The sequence below is a fragment of the Onychomys torridus genome, chromosome 3, assembly GCF_903995425.1.
Source record: "Onychomys torridus chromosome 3, mOncTor1.1, whole genome shotgun sequence".
Lineage (NCBI taxonomy): Eukaryota > Metazoa > Chordata > Mammalia > Rodentia > Cricetidae > Onychomys > Onychomys torridus.
In genome coordinates this window covers 113,229,269-113,249,887 of record NC_050445.1, presented here as the reverse complement: position 1 = coordinate 113,249,887, position 20,619 = coordinate 113,229,269, and the positions used below count along the sequence as shown (strand labels likewise).

Sequence of the window (20,619 nt, the reverse complement as noted above, 5' to 3'; positions counted from 1 at the left end):
TGCCTCTGAGTGCTGGATTTAAAACATTTGCCCCATGCCTGGCTCAAATATACTTTAAATATAAAAACACAAATGGGTTGAAAGTGCATGTGTGAGAAAAAATGAATGATAAGAATTCAGGAGAAATGAAAACATACATATACAGAAAGGTTTGTGCATAGATATTTATACCAGCTTTATTCATAGTTAAAAATTGGAAACTAAAGTATCCATTAACAGGAAAATAGTTAAACAAAAATATAACATTTAAGTAAAATATTACTACTCAGCAATAAAAAGAAATTAACTGATATAAACAGCATGGGCAAATCTCAATATCTGAATGCAAAAGGTTGGACACAAAAGTATATATGTCTGATTCTACTTATATTAAATGTAACCAGTAGGGTTGACTGTAGTGAGACAGGAGGGGCCTTTTGAGCATGATGGAAGTGTTTCCTATCCTGTCTCAGGTGATGATCTGCAGGTGTATATACTACTATGAAAACTCATGTGTGTGTTGAGTGGCTGTAACTTCTGGTGTGTAGATTATTCCTCAAACGGCAGGGACAAACTTTTAAAATCTCAATTTTCAAATAACTTCAGATAGTCTGCTAAATTCCTATTACTTTAATTATGAAAGGGAGGTTGCTATTTTTCTTAGGCCATGACTTCTGTTAATGAAACAAATGTCTGTCTGTGTTAAAAATCTTTAGATAGCAAACACAACAGAGCTTCTAATTTAGTCTTAATGCCACAGGAAAATGACTTTAATGCAGTTATCAAAGACAAACTCGATGAGCAGCTGTTCATTCTGCCCTATTCCCTGAGACACCGGAGTCTGACAACTGCTTGCCATACAGAGGGGATGCCCAGTCCCTACCTAGGTCTTTCTGGAATCTTCTAAGAAGTAATGAATCTCTACCTTCTTTGTTTGGATTGTTAACATTTGGTGTTTCCTGAGAACACATATGGCTAGAATACCTTTCCAAGGGAGCTTGGCATCAATCCCTGGTCAACTCTGGGAGGAAATTTTAAACAGATGGCTTGAGAGCACTTAGCAAAGGAACCTGATATCCTTGTGTACATGGCTGAGAAATGTAGGCTGGTTGGCAGCCTCGTTAAGTTGATTTGTAACTGGTTCAAAACTTAGCTACCCAATCAGTGCAGACGATTGTCAACCTGGACAGATGCCGTCAAGATGCCAAAGGATATTGATCACTGTGGCCTTTTTAGTTTTGGCATATTTATTGCTTACCCATTCTTTAGAAGGCTATTATAAAATTTATTATATGCAAATGAAGACATACTATGTGTGTTCGTGTAAGCTCCTAAAGCTCAACAATAACTGGACAGTCATGAAGTCTTTTGTTTAACTTGAGCTGTAGAATAGCATCAACAGCGCTGATCTGTCTGTCTGATGGTTGTTCTCTGATCTTCAGGGGAAGCCTCGACACACTGCATTCCTTGTCATCCTTTTCCTGTTAGAGAGCAGTTTACTACTTGAAACAGTATCTTAGTTTTAATGCCCCGAGCTTTGTGAAGAATCTCCATCCTCTGGATGTCCTTAGTTCCTTGCTTCCCTACTCCTCACATTGTTCTACATAGCCATGGTTCAGTCACTGTGACATTCCGCCTTATGATGATGTCTCAAATTTTGTATTTCAAATTTGTATTTTACTGGTTATACGGATTAGAGCTGTAGTTGTGATTTTTTTCTGACTACTTTGTTCATGGTGTCTTCTGACAAACAGAAATTCTGATTTTTAATACAGGAACACTTATTCAGTCTTCCATCGTTAGCAGACTCTGTCTCATTTGGGAAATAATTCTTTTTTCTCCTCACTGACCATCACAGAAATTGTTTCCTTACACATTTTCTTCTAAAAATTCTATCTTTCATATTTAGGATTTTAGTCTGTTTAAAATGTTATACATTTTGTAAAGTAGGGGTCCAATTTCTGTTTTTTTTTTTTTCTGTAAGGAATGCTGATGGTTCTAGAATGATTGATTAATCTTTTTTCATTATTTTTCCATAGCAGCCACAACACATATCAAGTTTTCATGTGACTTTCTACTTCTGGGCTCAATAATCTGCTCCAGACAGAATAAATCAACATTCCTGTGTCAGTACAATGCTATCTGTTATTCTGTGTAGTTCTGGGTATAATATCCAGAGCACTATGCATGTGAGGCAAAGGATCTGTGATTGGCCTGTATGACAAGCCCCAATACTGTCTTATTTAACAACTTTATGCATCATCTTTACACCTGACAAGGCAATCCGTAGTTTTAACACGTGCCTTAACTTGGATTCATGCATACACACACACACACACATACACACACACACACACACACACACACACACACACTTTCCATAGGATTAGCTCATCAGATTAGCAACAACAACAGAAAAAGTGAGCTGGGTGTGGTGGCACACAATTGTAATCTTGTCATTTCTGAGATTGAAATGGGAGAATCTTATTTTCCAGGGCAGCCTAGGTAATATGTAACATAGGCTTTGGCAAAGCAAAAAACAAAACAAAACAAACAAAATGAAGCTGGGCATGGCAGTACATACTTGTAATCCTAGCATTCAGGAGGCTGAAGCAGGAGGATTGCCACAAGTTCATGCCAGCCAGAACTACACAGTGAGACCCTGTTTCAAAAAACAAAAAAACAAACCAAGCCAAGACAAAATCGACAAAAAACTCTGATAGGATTTTGATTGGAATCATATTAGTAGGTCAATTTGGGGAGAACTGAATTCTAATGATATTGAGTGTTTTATCTACCATCGTGTTCCAATTCTAACTTCTTTAAAGTACACTCATGAAGCTTTAGGCACTGTCAAGAAGTACCATAATATGGATCCCTGTTGAGATTTCTTTCTTTTTTGAAAAAATTATGTATGCATGTGTGTCTGTGTGAATGTATGCCATATGTATATGGGTGCAAGAAGGGGGCCTTGGATCCTCTGGAGGAGTATTTAAAGGTGATTGTAGCTGCCCATAGTCAGTGATATAGGAAACCTGGGTTCTCTGGAAGAGCATTGTCTTAGTGACTGTTCTGTTGCTGTGAGGAGACACCATGGCCAAGGCAGCTCTTCTAAAAGAAAGCATTTCATTGAGGGCTTGCTGCAGTTGTGGGGGTTAGACCATGATCATTATGGTGGGAAGCAGACAGGCATGGCATTGGAGCATAGCTAAGAGCTTTATATGCTGATACACGGGTAGCAGGCAAGGGTGGGAGGTGGGGGGACAGGGGTGGTGGTGGAGACTAGGCCTGGCATTGGCTTGAAACCTCAAAGCCTAGAGATTCTAGGGATACACCTCCTCCAACAAGGCCACACCTCCTCATCCTGTCCAAATAGCTCGTCAAGCAGGGACTAAGCCTGCAAGTGTATGAGCCTGCGGGGCCAGTTTGATACAAGCATCAAACACTCTTTTCTTTTGTTTTTGGACAGGGTTTCTCTGTGCAGCTTTGGAGCCTGTCCTGGAACTCACTCTTTAGCCCAGGCTGGCCTTGAACTCACAGAGATCCTCCTGCCTCTGCCTCCCGAGTGCTGGGATTGAAGGTGTGTGTGCCCCCCTCCCCAGTATCAAGTACTCTTAACTGCTGAGTTATCTCTCCAGCCCACAAGATTTATTTCTAAGGAGCTAGAGATTTAGCCCAGTGTTGAATGTTTGTGTTGGTGCAAGGCACTGGGTTTGATCCTCAACACTGCAGCAAAAAGGAAAATAAGAAGAAAAAATTAAAAAAGACCTTACTTCTGTGGTGACGTAGCTCAATGGGGAAAAAGCACTTGCCACACAAACCCAACAACCCGAGTTTGACCCCTGGAACACACAGGAAGATGTAGCATGCACCTGTAATCCCAGCATTCTTCGGAGGCAGCCACAGGAAAATCATTTGGAAGCCTGCACACCAATTATCCTGGACTACACAGAACAGCAGACACCAGAGACACCTTGCTTTGAAACAAGGTGGAGAGCTAAACATGAACTCCCCAGTGTTATCCTCTAACTTCCACATGCATGTGCACACACATAGGTGCAAATGCACATACCAATAACAAATAAAAAATAAAACAACAACACACAAAAATCCCCAAAGAAGATAGCAACATTACTCCTATGATTTATGGCTCTTCTATGAGGCCCATCTTGGGTGCTAGAATTAGCAGAATTTCCTAGATCCTAAGATGATTAAGATCGTTAGGAATTTGCTGTTGATACAGGCTTGGTTCACATGCAAAGAGCATAGGGCGAAGAAGCATTCAGGTTTCCCTGTGAGAGTTTGTGTCTATTTCTTGGGCAAACACTTTCTCATTTTCTTTTAAGAGTGAAAGAGGAACAAAAATAGACAAAAACCAGAAACGAAGGCCCATGAGAACTATGTAAAAGTTTTACATTATGTTGGATGAAAACAAAAAATTACACACACAGATTCCACCTATGGGACATAAATGTGACAGGGACAACTGAGTGGCAATGTACAAAAATAAAAATCCTGTAATGGGGTTGTGGGATTAGGAGAGGCTTCTAAGTTGAAAAGTATTTTGATGGTCATATATTCCTTTTAGTAAAACAGTAAATTACTAGAGTTTGAAATTTTCTCAGTAACAGGCATATTAAAAAGCACTACAAATACTTCAGTTATCCCACCCTTAAGACCAGCACATGGTATCTATCTGTGGCAGGCACTGTCCTAAGTGTTTTATGTCACCAAATCTGGAAACTTGGGTTTCTCTCTCTCCAGTCCCATGGAGCCTAAGCCGGCCTCAAACTGCTATGTAGTGTGCACTTCCAAGCCTACCAGCCTCCATCTCCCAGGTGCTTCAATTACAGGTATGAGCCATAATACCCTACTTCTTTCCCTTTAAAAAATAATGGGTTTATTTATTTTATTTTTGTTGAGTATGGGTGTTTTACCTACAGGTACTTCTGTGTACCATGTGCATATCCAGTGCCCACTAAGGCCAGAAGCAGGCATGGGATCCCCCAGAACTGGAGTTACAGACAGTTGCAAGCCACCATGTGGGTGCTGAGAACCAAACCCGAATCCTCTATAAGAGCAACAAGTGATTGTAAACACTGAGCTATCTCTAAAGCCCCATTGTAAACATTTTTGAGGCAGGAAGACTGCTAGGTCAAGACCAGCCTGGGAAACAGCAAACAGCAAAATTCTTACCGCCACTGCTGGGTTCTTCAGTGGGGGACGGTGAGTCCACATGCTCTTGGATGTCTCTCGTGATCTCCACCACTTGCAACCTTCGGACACTAAGTAGGTTTATGTCCTTCAGCCCTTCCTCCAGGTGTCTGACCACTTCTTTTCCAGGCCGAGGAGTCAGGATAGTGATCTAAAATGAAATCCATGGCAATAGTGAGGATGCCTGCTTTTCTTGATACCCAGAGTGAGGACCATACAATCTACTCTGGAAGACAGACTTTTAAGTCTCTGCTAGTAGCTACTGTGTTTAGTACAAAGAGAGAGAATTAAGTTAATTTGGGAATAAAACTTCACTTGATCTTAGTCAGCAGGCTAGGAAGTGATACAAATAAAGTTCCATGTGACAGATTCCGATGGAACAATTAATCATCAAATCCTTTCCAGTAATCCAGTAATTCCTAGATGGTGCCTAGACAGTCACCAGGGAGAAACCATAAGTGTGTTCTGACTTTTTTTATTCATCCTTGGTAATTTTTTTTTATTTAAAAAAAATACTGGTAGCATTTCCTCTGCTCAAAATAGTTTGCCTTCACAGGAAAACAGAGGAACAGGGTGCCCTACATCTTAGAGAACCCATGGTGCCTCTCCCAGTGGTGGTTCCATGTATTGCCTTCTCAGATGGATCTGTTCTCTCAGCATGGATCCAGAGAAATGATTTCTTTTGATTCTAAAATGTCCTTAACCCTTGACCAGTATGTTGAACCTGAAGAAATATTAAGGCATTTGTGTATAATTAGGATCTTTTATGCCATTAAAATGAATGTTTTCAATGATCAGTTTTGCCTTGGATTTTGAGACTCTGGAAGACAATTACATATGCAATTATTTTGTATGTAGGTATTTTTAATTAGCAAAGAGGGCTGTAGATGTAAGTACAATTGCTAGTGGTAGTTCTGAATGCTGTACTGTTGCAGAATAGTTTTAGGTTCACAGTAACATTGAGAAGGACACGACAGTGCTTACTTCTTGCCCTCACACATGAATAGCTTTTCCCTCCTTGTTTTCCTCTACCAGACCAGTACATTTATTGCAAGTAATTCATGTCAATTGAAAAGTCATAATAACCTCAAATCCATAGTTTACATTTGGACAAGTTCTTAGTGTAGTACATCCTATGGGTTTGCACAAACATACAATGGCATCTACCTAAAACATCAGGATGTTTTCACTGCCTTAAAAATCCCCTTTGCTTATTTTTCCATTCCTCTTACTGCATTTTAAAAAATTTCAGTACTGGGGATTGAACCCAGGGCCTTATCCTTGCTAACTCTCTTACTGAACTATATTCCTAGCTCATCAGTCACCTTTTTTACTGTCTCCATAATTTTGCCTTTTCCAGGGTCCTGTGTATTTAGAATTACAAATAATGTAGCCTTTTCATATTGGCTTCTTTTATTTAGTAATGTACATTTAAGGGTTTTCCATGCCTTTTTGTGACTCGATAGCTCATTTAGTTTAGGTGTTGAATAGTATTCCATTGTCTGGATGGACCACAATGTATTATCCATTAATCTACTGAGAGACATTGTGTTTCAGTGGCTGTGACTGCATGTACAAGATCTGCACAAGAACATGCCACCAAAATCCCAGCACAGATAGGAGAGGGGCTCATGAAGTCCCACCTCTAGCTATCTGCAACTGATGGCCACTGGGAGAGGGAGCGCCAATTTTCTTTTGAGATGTGGCCTCTAAGAGGCTGCCCATGCTCCAGTAGATGGCCCTACATCCTTACATATATAGGCAGTACTAAATGAACCTTGGGTTTAAAAAAAGGGCACATGAAGTTGGGAAGCAAAAGTGTTGGTGGGGATTGGGGGGATGCTAGAGGGGAGAGAATGGGGGTGGATTTCATCAAAACACATTGTATGCATATATGAAAGTCTCCAAAATAAAAAATAAGAATCAGAGTTGGGGATTTAGCTCAGTGGTAGAGTGCTTGCCTAGCAAGCACAAGGCCCTGGGTTCGATCCTCAGCTACACACACACACACACACACACACACAAATTAAAAATAAAAAAATAAAATAAAAATAAAAATCTTCCCCCCAAAAAAGACAAGACACTGTGTTGCTCCCATGATTGGAAAGCATAAATGAATCCCAATATAATCATCTTGGAGTGTGGGCACAGTCTTTAACTCCTTTAGGTAGATACAAAACCATAAGTGTAAAAAACAACAACAACAAAAAACAAACCCCAAACCATAAGTGTTGGATTGTATGGTAAAAATTTGTTTACATTTTATAAGAAACCATGTTAGTTACTCTTCTCATTGCTGAGGTCAAATCTGACAGGAGTGACTTAGGGGAGGAAAGATTTATTCTGGCTTACAGTTCAAAGGATGCAGTCCATCATGGAGGAGAGAGGCGTGATGGCAGGAGAAGGGGGCAGCCACATTGTGTCCACAGTCAGGAAGCAGAGAGGTGTGAATGCTGCTGCTCAGCTTGCTCTCTAATTAGTCCAGATCCTTGACTTACGGAATGGTGCCACCCACACCTAGGGTTAGTTTTCCCCTCAGTTAATCCAGTTCAGAAACTCTCTCACAGACATGACTAGAAGTTTGTCCCCAAAGTGATTCCAGATCCTGTCAAGTTGACAATATTAACCATTGCAGGAACATCCAACTGTCTTCCTGCTAGAACTAGATCAAGTTTCAGTTGCTCACATCCTTGTCAGCATTTGGTGTCATTAGTCTGGATTGTGGCTTGTCTGATAGGAGGGCAGTGGTGCTTGCTGTTTTCCTTTGTATTTTGTGATGACGAACCATGTAGATCTCTTCATATACCCTCCTGACACTTGTATGATTTTTTGGGTGAGCCATCTCTTAAGGTCTTTAGCCTCATTCCTTCATTTGAAAAGTGTTGGGTTGGAGATTTAGCTCAGTGGTAGAGCGCTTGCCTAGCAAGTGCAAGGCCCGGGTTCGATCCTCAGCTCAAAAAAAAAAAAAAAAAAAAAAAAAAAAGGATATATGAATTTGCACCCACCACCCCTCTGAGACAGGGTTTCTCTGTGTAGTCTTGGTTGTCCTGGAACTCACTCTGTAGACCAGGCTGGCTCTTGAACTCACAGAGATCTGCTTGCCTTTGCCTCCTGAGTGCTGGGATATAGTGGAGGTGCCACCACCATCCTGCTTGATTGTTTCTTTTGTGGAGCCAAAGCTTTTAAATTTAATGCTTTAATACAACCCATTTATCAATTCTTTGTATTATTGTTTGAGCTATTGGAATCTTATTCAGAAAATCACTGTGTATGCCTTGATCTTGAAGTGTTTCCCCTTAATTTTCCTCAGATAGCTTCAATGTTTTAGGTCTTACATAAAGGTCTGTGACGTATTTTGAGCTGGTTTTTGTAGGACTTTGCTTTAGTCTTCTACATGTGCGTATTCAAATTTCCCAGCACCATTTCTTAAAGGGGCTGCCTTTATTACAGTGTATACAATACTTCTGAGTGCTGTGATTATAGGTATGTATAAGTAAGCCAAATAGCATTGTGGGTTTATTTTTATTTCAAACATCACTTGTTCATTGTGGCATATAGAAGAATGATAGACTTTTGTATAGTATTAACTTTGTAGCTTGCAACCTTCCTAGTTGCTTATTGGTTTCAGATGTGTTTTGTTGGTGGTTGTGCAAATTCTTTTTGTGTGTCTTTTGAAGAAAACAATGTTTTATTTTATCTTTACCAGTCTACAATTCAGAGTGCTCCTTATTATCTGTTTAAGGTGATAGGATCTGTAGCAAGCAATGTCTTCTTCTTCTTCTTCTTCTTTTTTTTTTTTTTTGGAGCTGAGGATCGAACCCAGGGCCTTGTGCTTGCTAGGCAAGCGCTCTACCACTGAGCTAAATCCCCAACCCATTTTTTTTTTTTTTTTTTTCCGAGACAGAGTTTCTCTGTGTAGCTTTGTACCTTTCCTGGAACTCACTCTGTAGACCAGGCTGGCCTCAAACTCACAGAGATCTGCCTGCCTTTGCCTCCCGAGTGCTGGGATTAAAGGCGTGTGCCATCACCGCCCGGCTCATTTTTGATGTTAGTATTTTATATCTTCTCTTTTTTTGCATAATCTTGCTAGAGTTTATCAATTTTATTGATCACTTCAGAAAGCCAGTTTTTACTTTTCTAATTTCAACTTCATTGATTTCTGCTCTATCCTTATTCTTTTTCTTCTGCTTACTTGGACCTTATGTTTTCGTTTATCCTCATTTTCCTAAAGTGGCAGCTTAGAGTATTGACTCTAATTTTTTTCTAATATATGGATTTAGTGCTATTTCCCTTTAAGCACTGGTTTTTTACTGTATCCCACAAATTTCAAGTCGTGTTTTCATTTTTTTCTTAGTTCAAAATATTTTTGAACTTTCTGAGATTTCTCGTGTGTGTGTGTGTGTGTGTGTGTGTGTGTGTGTGTGTGTGTGTGTGTTGATCTTTTCAGCTCTCTTTGTTTTTTGAGACAGGGACTCTCTACATAGAATTTGAACTCACAGAGATCCACCTGCCTCTGCCTCCTGAGTGTTTGAATTACCGGTGTGCACCACACTTTTCAGCTAGCTTTGGAACTGGTTTCTAGTTTAATTCAACTGCGGTCTGAGGGCAGACACTATATGATTTTTGTATGAAATTGCTAGGGAGTCCTTTATGGCCCATAGTATGGCTAACCTTTGTGTGTATTTCATTTGAGTTTCAGAATACTATACATTTGTCTGTTTTTAAATGACGTTCTATAGATGCTGATTATATACTTTTGAATAGTCTAATGAGTTCAGTTATACCCTATAGGTTGTTCTGCCTACTGGATCTGTCCATTTCTGATAGAAGGTGCTGAGGTTTCCAGTAAAAACAGTGGATTCATCTGTTCATCTTTGCAGTTCTGTTACATTCTTGCCTCACATAAATGACACTGTGTATCTATGTAAGACTCGCACATAAGAATTGTTATATTATGATGTTATGATATCACGACATCATGTCATGGTGTTTTAAAAAATTATCTTAGTTTTTAATTTTATTACACACATACACACACACACACACACACAATCTCTTTTTATCCTTCAGGTCCTTTATGCATATATTACAGCTTCCAGTTTAGTGTTTTTATGAGATTCTTGAGTATTCAAATGAGTGGGGCTCTGAGTCTTTATCGATTTCTTGGCCTCTTTTCCTCCTCCTCCTCCTCCTCCTCCTCCTCCTCCATTTTACTCCAATGTATTAGTTTTTGTTTTATATTATTTTTTATTTTATTATTATCCCTTAGAAGCCTGCTTGTCTTCTAATAAGAGATAGAAAGGGGGGGATCTGATGAGAGGGAAATGGAGAGGAATAGGAAGGAGCAGAGGGAGGGAAACCATAATCAGGATATATTATATGAGAAAAAAATTATATTCAATAAGGGGGTGGGAAACAATGTATCTATAGCTATTTAGGTAACCTGTGGCCCTGTCAACTTGATGAATGAAATGAGCCATTCAATAATCCAGTCCTCTTGCCTATTCTTCCTGTGCTTTGGGAGCTGATGAATATTGTTTTGGTCTAGTCATTTTAACAAAATTTATCCTCGGAGATTCCTGGCAGGGAATTTGATCCTGGGTCTTCCTCTCAGAGCTCACTGGTGGCTTCCAGAGGCTAAGCTATGGTGGAAACAACAATGGTGAGGAGATCTGCTTCTGCTGTTTTCTAGCCCTGTGACATTACATGAGCTACTAATTTTCCTGAACCCTAGTTCCTCATCTAGCAAGCAAGGAATATATCACAGGTAGCAGAATTGTGGTGAGGGTAGTGCCTGGCATGGAAGGCACTTAACATCTGTAATTCTGCATAGCTTCACCGTCATAGCTTCTTCCATGTCTTCATCCTTATTTTCCTCTATCAGAGGACACCAGAACTCCTCTAATTTCATGTCTTGGACCCTAAGTGTGGTGTCTGAGCCTCCCGGCTCAGAAGCTTCAAGACTTTCTTTTGGTCCATTCTGACATTCTCTATGTTTTAACTAGACCTTCTAGGTCCCTGATATTTGAAGCAATTAGTGACACTGGGACTGACCTTCACTATCACTATTTTATGTCTATCACACATGCCTTTTTTCCTGTCTCACTTTCCCCTTCTACCTTCTTCTTCTTCTTCTTCTTCTTCTTCTTCTTCTTCTTCTTCTTCTTCTTCTTCTTCTTCTTCTTCTTCTCCCCCCCCCCCCCCGTCTCTCCTCTGCAGGGATTGAACCCAGGCTATTTACATGCTTAGAAAACACCCTACTTTGAGCCATGTTGCTGTGTTTCTCATGATTTTAGTTAAGCAGTTCCTATGATTTTAGTTCTTTTCTATTTTTAGCACACTGGTTATACTTTTTTTTTAAACTTTACAAAGTGGTCATCCAAGAGCTTGCAATATATATTCATGCCTCATCCAGGTTCACTTTCAAATAACACTACTATGTTACAGGTGGTATAAGCATGCTACAATAATAATTTTGAGCCAAGCATCATGTCACATATCTATAATCTCATAACTGGGGAGGTGGATTCAGAAGAATCAGAAGTTCAAGACCATCCTCAGCTACATCGAAAGTTTGAGGCCCGAATAGGCTGTGACTCTCAAACATGCAACAAAACCCCTAGTTTTTCACCTGTCTTTTATATCACTGCTGCCTCTGATTTCGCTCATTTATAAACATCTGTGTGTATGCACAACCAACATGTTGTTGCTGTCATTTTGACCAAAATGTCATATGTTTCATGAATCAAGACTAAGAAAAAAAGTCTTCATTTATCTTCTTTGATATGCTTTACTTTTCAGGCATAGATCCACATTTCTAACCTGTATTATTTTCCTTCTCTTCCCCCGACCCTGCAACAAGAATAATTTCTCACAAATTTTAGCTTGGTGAATTCTTTTCTCTTAATACCAAACATTTTATTCTACCTTCTTTTTTTAATGGTTTTGGAGTTGAATATAACCCTCGTTCTTCCAACCCTTCCCCTTCCCATCAGTCCTCTTCATTCCACTAGACAGTTGTTTCTACTTTATGTTATCAATACATATGATTTTTATCTATCTGTATAAAATCTAGGATCCATAAGTGAGAGAATGTGACTTTTGTCCTTCTGAACCTGATTTAACTCACTTAATTTGATAATCTCTTGTTACATCCATTTTCTGCAAATGATGTAATTCATTCTTCTTTCTGGTTGAACAAAATTCCACTGTGTACATAAACCACATTTTCGTCCATTCTTCTGGTGAGAGACATCTAGACTGACTATAATTTGGCTGTTGTGGATAATGCTACAATGAGTATTGGTGTGGACTATCTTTGTGGTATATTGCTTATTCGCATGCTCCTTGATTTCATTTAGGAGTCTATTTGTGTCTTCTTTGATTTATTACACATTTGTATAATTATTCTTTTGATTTTTTTGTGTGGGATTTCATCTAATTCACTTTCACTGAACCTATCACTGGGGAATTGACATTTTTTGGAGGGGGTCACACTGTCTTGATTTCTTCATGTTTCTTGTATTTCTTCACTGTTACTTGGGTATCTAGGGTTATTTCATTGGTTGGAATTTTAAAAATTCAGCTGTATTTTTTCAGCTGAAGTATTTGCAATGTTCCAGCAGGACTAGTAGGGCTGAGGTGACATACCTCCACAGTTAATTGTGAGTAATATAGTGTAGCAGTTTAACCCTTAGTCCTTGTGCCGGATGTTGGGCACTACCCACAACACCACTCAGAGTTCAATCTCGGAGTGGTGTTGTGGGAACTGTAGGAGCTATTACACTATGTAAATATCATAATTTTGGAAAACATAGTCATTCATTTAACTTCAATAACTGTTGGGATACAAAGAAACAAGGGCTGGGCGGTGGTGGGGCACCCTCCCAGCACTCGGGAGGCAGAGGCAGGTGGATCTCTGTGAGTTCAAGGCCAGCCTGGTCTACAAAGTGAGTTCCAGGACAGGCTCCAAAGCTACAGAGAGAAACCCTGTCTTGAAAGACCAAAAAACAAAACAAAACAAAAATAAAACAAACCAAGAAAAGAAAGCAAGAAAGGAAGAAAGCAAGCAAGCACGGGAAATTATATTGAAGAGGTAAAGGGAGAAGGAATGGGAAGGGGATCAGGTAGGATAAGAGGGAACTTACATGGGTTGAGTGTAGGAAGAATGACAGGTGTACACACAGGATGGGTGCAGAAACACAGAATAATCATAAAACCTAATCAGGCAACATAAAAGCCAAAGTAAGACCATTGAGAGATATTTGTACAACCGAAGATGTAAAAGCAATGACGAAGTGGGACTGGTGACACAGTTGGTGGAAGATTGCAGCCCAGCGCGTGCAAAGCTCGGAGTGTAATACCCCATGGACATTACCTAACACGCAATCTATGCCACATATTATGTGACACCAGTCAGGCTTTCTTCCTTGAGAGGATGACTTTTAAATTTCTCCTTTTCCTGGAGCAAACTGACAGGGGATTTGAGGGTTAAGGCTCCAGTTCAAACCTGTAAAACAGCCGGGCAGTGGTGGCATATGCCTTTAATCCCAGCACTCGGGAGGCAGAGGCAGGCAGATCTCTGTGAGTTCGAGGCCAGCCTGGGCTACAGAGTGAGTTCAGGACAGGCTTCAAAGCTACAGAGAAACCCTGTCTCAAAAAACAAACAAGCAAACAACAGACCCTGTATAACCAGACTGGGGTGTGCAGTGTCCTAGTGGATAGCGGAGTGCAAACCAATCACCTTTTGGGGAAGTTTTGCTCAGTGACCGGTAGGTGTCAGCACGTCCTCATTTTTCGGTTCCAGCCCTTCGCATGGAAGAGAACTTTGGGTTGTTTCCATCCATTAGTGTTTCATATGTACTGGATGATTGAATTTCCCAAGCTTGGTTTATTACACATTCTTATTACATAAGTTGGGGTTCTGGGTTTTTTTTTTTGGAAGCAGAGCATCTTAATAATTGTTAGGACAATTTACATGTGAAACTGGAAATGGGAAGCTCCACACTATTATTTTTCCAGTCATCTGTTTACAGCTGGAGGTCACCAAAACAGACTACTTTAATCCACACTCACAAATATACCCACAGAATAGCCACCCATAACTTATTTAAGATTTTTAAAGATTGTCTTAGCCTGACACCAGAATAGCATCAATTTTGACATTTGCTAATCCCAGGAAAATTTAGTCACTTTGAGTCAAAATTTGATTAAAGAACCAATCTACTTACCCAGCCATACCACTCTTGGACATATACCCAAAGGGTGCTCCACCATACCACAAGGACACTTGCTCAACTATGTTCATAGCTGCTATACTCATAATAGCCAGAAACTGGAAACAACCTAGATGTTCCTCAACTGAAGAATGGATAAAGAAAATATGGTACACTTACACAATGGCTGTTAAGAACAATAAAATTTGCAAGCATGGAACTAGAAAGAATCATCCTGAAAGAGATAACTCAGAAGACAAACATGGTGTGTGCTCACTTAAAGTGGACATTAGTTGTTAAGTAAAGGAAAATAATGATACAATCCACAGACCCAGAAAGGCTAAGTAAAACAAAGGGGGCTCAAGTGGGTGGGGCATGCATCTTCCTGGCAGGGGAACTACAGCAGATTTTGCAGATGAACTGGGGGCAAGTGGGGATGGGGTCAGTAGGATTCAGGAGAGGGCGAGATGGAGGGAGAGAGTTCTGGGAGAGATGACTAGAATTAAGGGGTATCAGTGGGTGTGATGTAGAAACCTAGTACAGTGGAAACTCCCTATAATCTACAAGAGTGACCCAGTGAAGTCTCCTAGTAATGGGGAACATGGAGCCTGAAACAGCCATCTTCTATAACCAGGCAAGGCTTCCAGCAGTGGAACTGGACATCAGTCCAGCTACAAAACCTTCAACATACAATAAATACATCCTGCCTGCAAGATGTGCTGGGGTAATGGGGTGCAGAACTTGTGGGAGTGGCCAACCAATAACTGGTCCAACTTGAGGCCCTTGCCAAGAGAACTGCATATTAACACTGCTTGGATGATCAGGAACCAGAGGCAAGACAGCTCAGAAACCCAGGATAGAACCAAATACAACTGGCAAAAACCCAAACCAAAACAAACAAACAAACAAAAAACAGTCAATGAAATGATTCCTAATGATACTCTGCTATACTCATAGACTGACCAATTGTCATCAGAGAGGCTTCCTCTGGCAGCTGATAGGAGCAGATGCAGAGACCTACAGTCAAACACTAGATGAAGCCAAGGGAAGCCTGAAGAAGAGGGGGAAGAAGAATTGTAGGAGCCAGAGGGATCAAAGACATCATAAGAAAATGACCCACAGAATCGAGTAAGCAGGACTTATAGGGGCTCATGGAGACTGAAGAGACAATCACAGATCCTGTAGGGGTCCTCTGCATATCTGTTATGGTTGCACAGCTTGGTGTTCTTGTGGGACCCTTAACAGCATGAATAGGGTGTATCTCTGTCTCTTTTGCCTGCATTTGGGACCCTTTTCCTCCTACGGGGTTGCCTCATCCAGCATTGATATAATGCCTAGTCTTATTATAATTCTTTATGCTATGTTCGGTTGATATCCCTGGGAAGCCTGTGTTTTGTTTTGTCTTTTTTTTTTAGGGAAACAGAGGAGTGGATCTATGGGAGAGAGGGGGACTAGGGGCAGTGGAGGTAAGGGAAACTGGGTTTGGGATGTGATGTACTTAAACAATAAAAATAAAAATTCAAAAATTTTGATTAAAGACAATTACATTTTTTGTTTATTTTGGGTTCTTTCTCTGAGATAAGGTTTGACTCTGTAACCTAGTCTGGCCTGGAACTAACCACAGAGCCCAGGCTGGTTTAGTCTTGCCTCAGCCTCCTACGTTCTGAGATTACAGGTGTGACCCTCCCTGTCTGGCTTTCAGGGTACCCAGACATATAGAAAACAGAGCTAATTTAGGCCATTTAATGATTACCTTGCAAATTCCAAATATCTGGAGGCAGGTGTACTCAGATTTCACTTTTATTTCAGTTTTTCCTTATGGTTCACTGTGGCCCCTGCTTTCAGTTTCCCTTGATGCCCTTCTGCGTGTTAAGAACGGAGTGGATGAGACTAGAAACATGGCAGCAGTTAAGAGCACTTGTTGGGGCAGGAGAGATAGCTCAGTGGTTAAGAGCGTGGATTACTCTTCCTGAGGACCTGAGTTTGGTTCCCAGTACCCACAGCAGGCAGCTCATTACTTCCTGGAACCCAGGCTCCAGGAGATCCAATGCCTCTGGTCTCTGTGGGCACCTGCACATACATATGTATACCTACCTACACACGGTCACACAACATAACTGAAAAAACAAAAACACTTGGTGTTCTTTCAGAGGATTGAAATTCAGTTCCCAGTGCCTGATTGGGCAACTTACAACTGCACATAACTCCAGGTCTTGGGTATCCAACACACACACACACACACACACACACACACACACACACACACACACACACACACACACACACACACACACACACACACACACACACACACACAAAGGACAAAGTATTGAGGAGAAAAGAAAAAAGGACTGAATAGGTTATGGGTTATGGGAAAGAGAAATAATCTTCTACTTGCAGGTAGCTGAACATCGAGCCTTGAAATAACACTCAATGTATATGAAACAGAGCAACATAAGGATAATCAATAATGAATCACCTACACAGACGGAAACAGGAAAATGGCTTCGTGCCCTACAACCAGCATCACTCACCTCCAGGGAAGTACAGGGCTGAGCAGCACTTGTGGCCATGTATCTGCTGAATTGTTTGAACTGTTGGAGCCCATCCTCTACAGCCAACGGTAGTAAGGTATGGTGTGGTCTGTAACAACCTTCCACCTCTAACATGCGCAGCTCTGAGATGCAGGCCTGCAGCCTCACGAAGTTCCCTCTCACTTGCTGCAGAGACAAAGGAATCAAAGACACAAATCTTTAATAACCCAGTATGCTGGTTGGTTTCTGTCACATCGACACAGACTAGAGTCACCTGGGAAGAAGAAACCTCAATCAAGGAATTGCCTCCATCAGATTGGTCTGTTAGCTTGTCTGTGGGGCATTTTCTTGATTAATGGTTAATGTAAGAGGGCCTAGCCTCCTATGTGCTGTGCTAACCCTGGGCTGGTAGTTCTGAGTCATGTAAGAAATCAGGTTGAGCAATCAATCGGGAGCAAGTCAGTTAGGGAGCTTTCCTCCTAACCCAGGGAGTAGTGGTGCACCCCTTTAATCCCAGCATTGGGGAGGCAGAGGCTAGTGGATTTCTGAGTTCAAGGCCAGCCTGGTCTACAGAGTGAGTTCCAGGGCTGCACAAAGAAACCCTGTCTTGAAAAACAAACAAACAAAAAACAAAACAAAACCAACCAACCAACCAACCAAACAAACAAAGGAGCTTCAGATCCCCTGAACTGAAGCATGTTGGCGACTGAACTCGGGTCCTCTGCAAGAGCGGTGTGTGCTCTTAGCTCGTGAGCCATCTCTCCAGCCCCAGCGTTGTCTGGTTTACAGCTTTTAGGAAATCTCTGTCTTGTGTGTTTCATTTCCCTTTTTTCTATCTGCTTTCCTTGTCACATAGGGAGGTTTGCGCCTGCTTTGGTTTTTATCTTCGTAGCTCACGTTTATCTGATTCCTGTAAATGACTCCTCTAACCGCGCTTCACTCACACGGGAGAGAACGGCTCTTCCCTTGTCTTCTCATTCTCCTCTCCCATTGCTCTCCATTACGTTCTCCCACCATCTTTCTTAGACTTACCTTCATCTGCGTCCTGTGTTGCTCTGATGTGACCGGACGTCAGCTACTAAGGATGAGGAAAAGCATTATAGCTAAACTAGAGCAGTTTGAACCCTAATATCTCATTCTAGATAACGTATAATTTCAATAAATTCTCTATAATGAGAAATTTAAAAGAATTAGGAAGAGTTTCACAGTAAGGACATTCTTCTGGAATCCTCCTTTGAGAGGGAAATTCATCATTTGGGTTAGAATTAGTTATATTCATGTCACAATGGCTATAAAAGGAATTCTAATATTTTAATTATGAATTCTGTCATTATTCCTTATAAAAGGTTCAAAATTATTTGATGATACTAAAAAATTAAATGTGAGGGGTAATCTTAGGTCTGTCCTGGCTACGGTTTCCCATATGGTACTTTTCTGAATTTACATTTTGAGGTGTCTCTGCAGACAGGAAATGTCAGATGTTTATATAGTTCAGTGAAAATAGAATTAAGGGCCTGTTTTTCTTGTAGACTGGATTGTTTCTATACATCATGTGGTAGCATCATTCTCACAATTTTCTTGAGTTTCTAACTGCCCTGAATTCACTGTTCTACAGGGGGGAAATTTTGGTTTGTCATTTTTCCTGCGTTACCCACGAGGAGTCCTAAAGGTGATTTCTTTTTCTAGGACCGCCTATAGGCGATGACAAGGCTTTCCCTGGCAGTTCCATGGGGCGGCGGCGGTAGACAAATGGCAGCCTGCACCTGGATCTGGTGTGCAGCCAGTTCACCACAGTCTCTGAAGGATGTGGTCAAGGACTCAGGCTGCCCGGCACAGCCTGTTCTTGGGAGATTTGCCTCCCTATCTCTGCCCCCAGCATTCCTAGGTCTCTGAGGCCTACAGCTGCATTCTCCTCAAGAGCTTCTGCCAAGACTGCTTTATGAGAGAACGGGGAAACTTGGATTCACTTTTCTCTACCCTGACTCAGTTCTTTTCTATTATTATTAGCTTTTCCTCTTTGCTTTCTCTAACCCCAGGTTGATTAAAACCATCAAAGCTTTTTGTCTGGGGTTCATTCAACAGGGAGACTGTCCCTTCATTTGTGACAATACATTTACCTCTCAACAATTCTGAGAAATATGGGGAAAGCTGGGTGTGGTGACTCACACCTGTAATCCCAGCACTCAGTAGAATAAGTGGGGAGAATTGTCACACGTTAGAGGCCAGCTTGAGCCAAACAGTGAGTCCCAGGCCAGGCTGGTTGACAGAAGACCAATTTAAATAAACAAAAGAAATGAAATACAGAAATTCACCACCAGCACTGCTATCAACAAGATGGAATGGGACTTTGCCTAGGTTAGACTCTTGATTAGTCCCTTTCAGCAGGAGATTAGCCTTGACGCTTTTCTGTAGTTCGTTGGTTCCTTTGGCACCTGGCAGATCAATTCTATTTCCCAGCTTAGTTAAGCTCCTGACAAGTTCATGGTTTCTAGAATAAAACTGCCTACTTTTCCTAATGTAGTGATTAAAGGATCAATTGATTTAGAAAGGCCACATATACTGGGAGTACCAGGGAGATAAAGCCACCTGAAGAAAAATCATCACAACATTCAGTATGGGCAAGTTATTTTGTTTGCCTTTCCAGACCACTGCCTACTTTTCTCTCCCTGGTTTTGTATCCTTGGAGGCCAATCTCTAGGGACCAATTCACTCTTGCTTCTAAAAAGGTATGTCCAATGGGAGGCACTAGCTGGGATTTAGATGTGGGAGCCCCACTTACCCATACTATGCTTAGCTGAGCTAAGGCTCTTCTCCATAGCAAAATCCCATCGTCAAGGTCCTTGTACCTACTGCAGTGGTCCTGAATAAAAGCTATGGTGCTTTAACAAAGGTCACAGATCCTTCAGGTGGCACTCTCTAGTCCTGGGTGGCCTGGCTGTTGCACTGTTTTTTATTGACTCTGCTTAAACGCTGCCTTCACTTCTGCAAATATTCTCTTTCTGTATCTCTGAAAAATGTTCAGATCGGGTATGCCATCTGTTCTTGCTTGCAACTTGACTGACTTATATAGCTCCTTAAAAAGCTTCCTTTAAAAAGGAAAATGGGGGTTGGGGATTTAGCTCAGTGGTAGAGCGCTCGCCTAGCAAGCGCAAGGCCCTGGGTTCGAGCCTCAGCTTAAAAAAAAAAAAAAAAAGGGAAATGGGAGTTCTCTTTCCTTTCCCATATAGAGTCCTTTTCCTCTAGCTACCTTGGTCTCTCTGAAGCCCCAGAACACAAGAGGATGACTGGTACCTGCCTAGATTTTCCTCTTCTGTACTGAGGCTTGGAAACTTAAGGGAGTAGACTGTGATAGCCCTAGGTTCCCCTCATTGTACTCCATCATGATATGTACAGTGTCTTGAGAAGTGTGTGTGTGTGTGTGTGTGTGTGTGTGTGTGTGTGTGTGTGTTGAGGCCGGAGGTCAACCTTGAGTGTCAATCCTCAGAAGCTTCCTAGTTAGCTTTCTGTTGCTGTGATAAACACCATGACCAAAAGCAACTTGGGGGAGGAAGCGGTTATTTCAGTGTATAGCTTATGGCCCATCCTTGAGGGAAGCCAAGGCAGGAACTCAGGCAGGAACTGAAGCAAAGACCTTGGAGGAATGCTGCTTACTGGCTTGCTTTGCTACTTTACTGGCT

The 20,619-nt window shown here is 41.2% G+C and overlaps 1 protein-coding gene across 1 annotated transcript in view; it reads right to left on the bottom strand.

Moving 5' to 3' along the window:
- The window catches only part of LOC118580631 (meiosis 1 associated protein), a 68,722-nt gene that overhangs the window by 44,637 nt on the left and 3,466 nt on the right, over positions 1–20,619 (bottom strand). Inside the window, exons 2-3 of the mRNA XM_036182484.1 lie at positions 16,943–17,128; positions 5,176–5,344 (exon numbers count right to left, since the gene is read on the bottom strand). Coding sequence (XP_036038377.1) covers positions 5,176–5,344; positions 16,943–17,128 — 355 coding nt within the window. The remainder of the gene's footprint in view (positions 1–5,175; positions 5,345–16,942; positions 17,129–20,619) is intronic.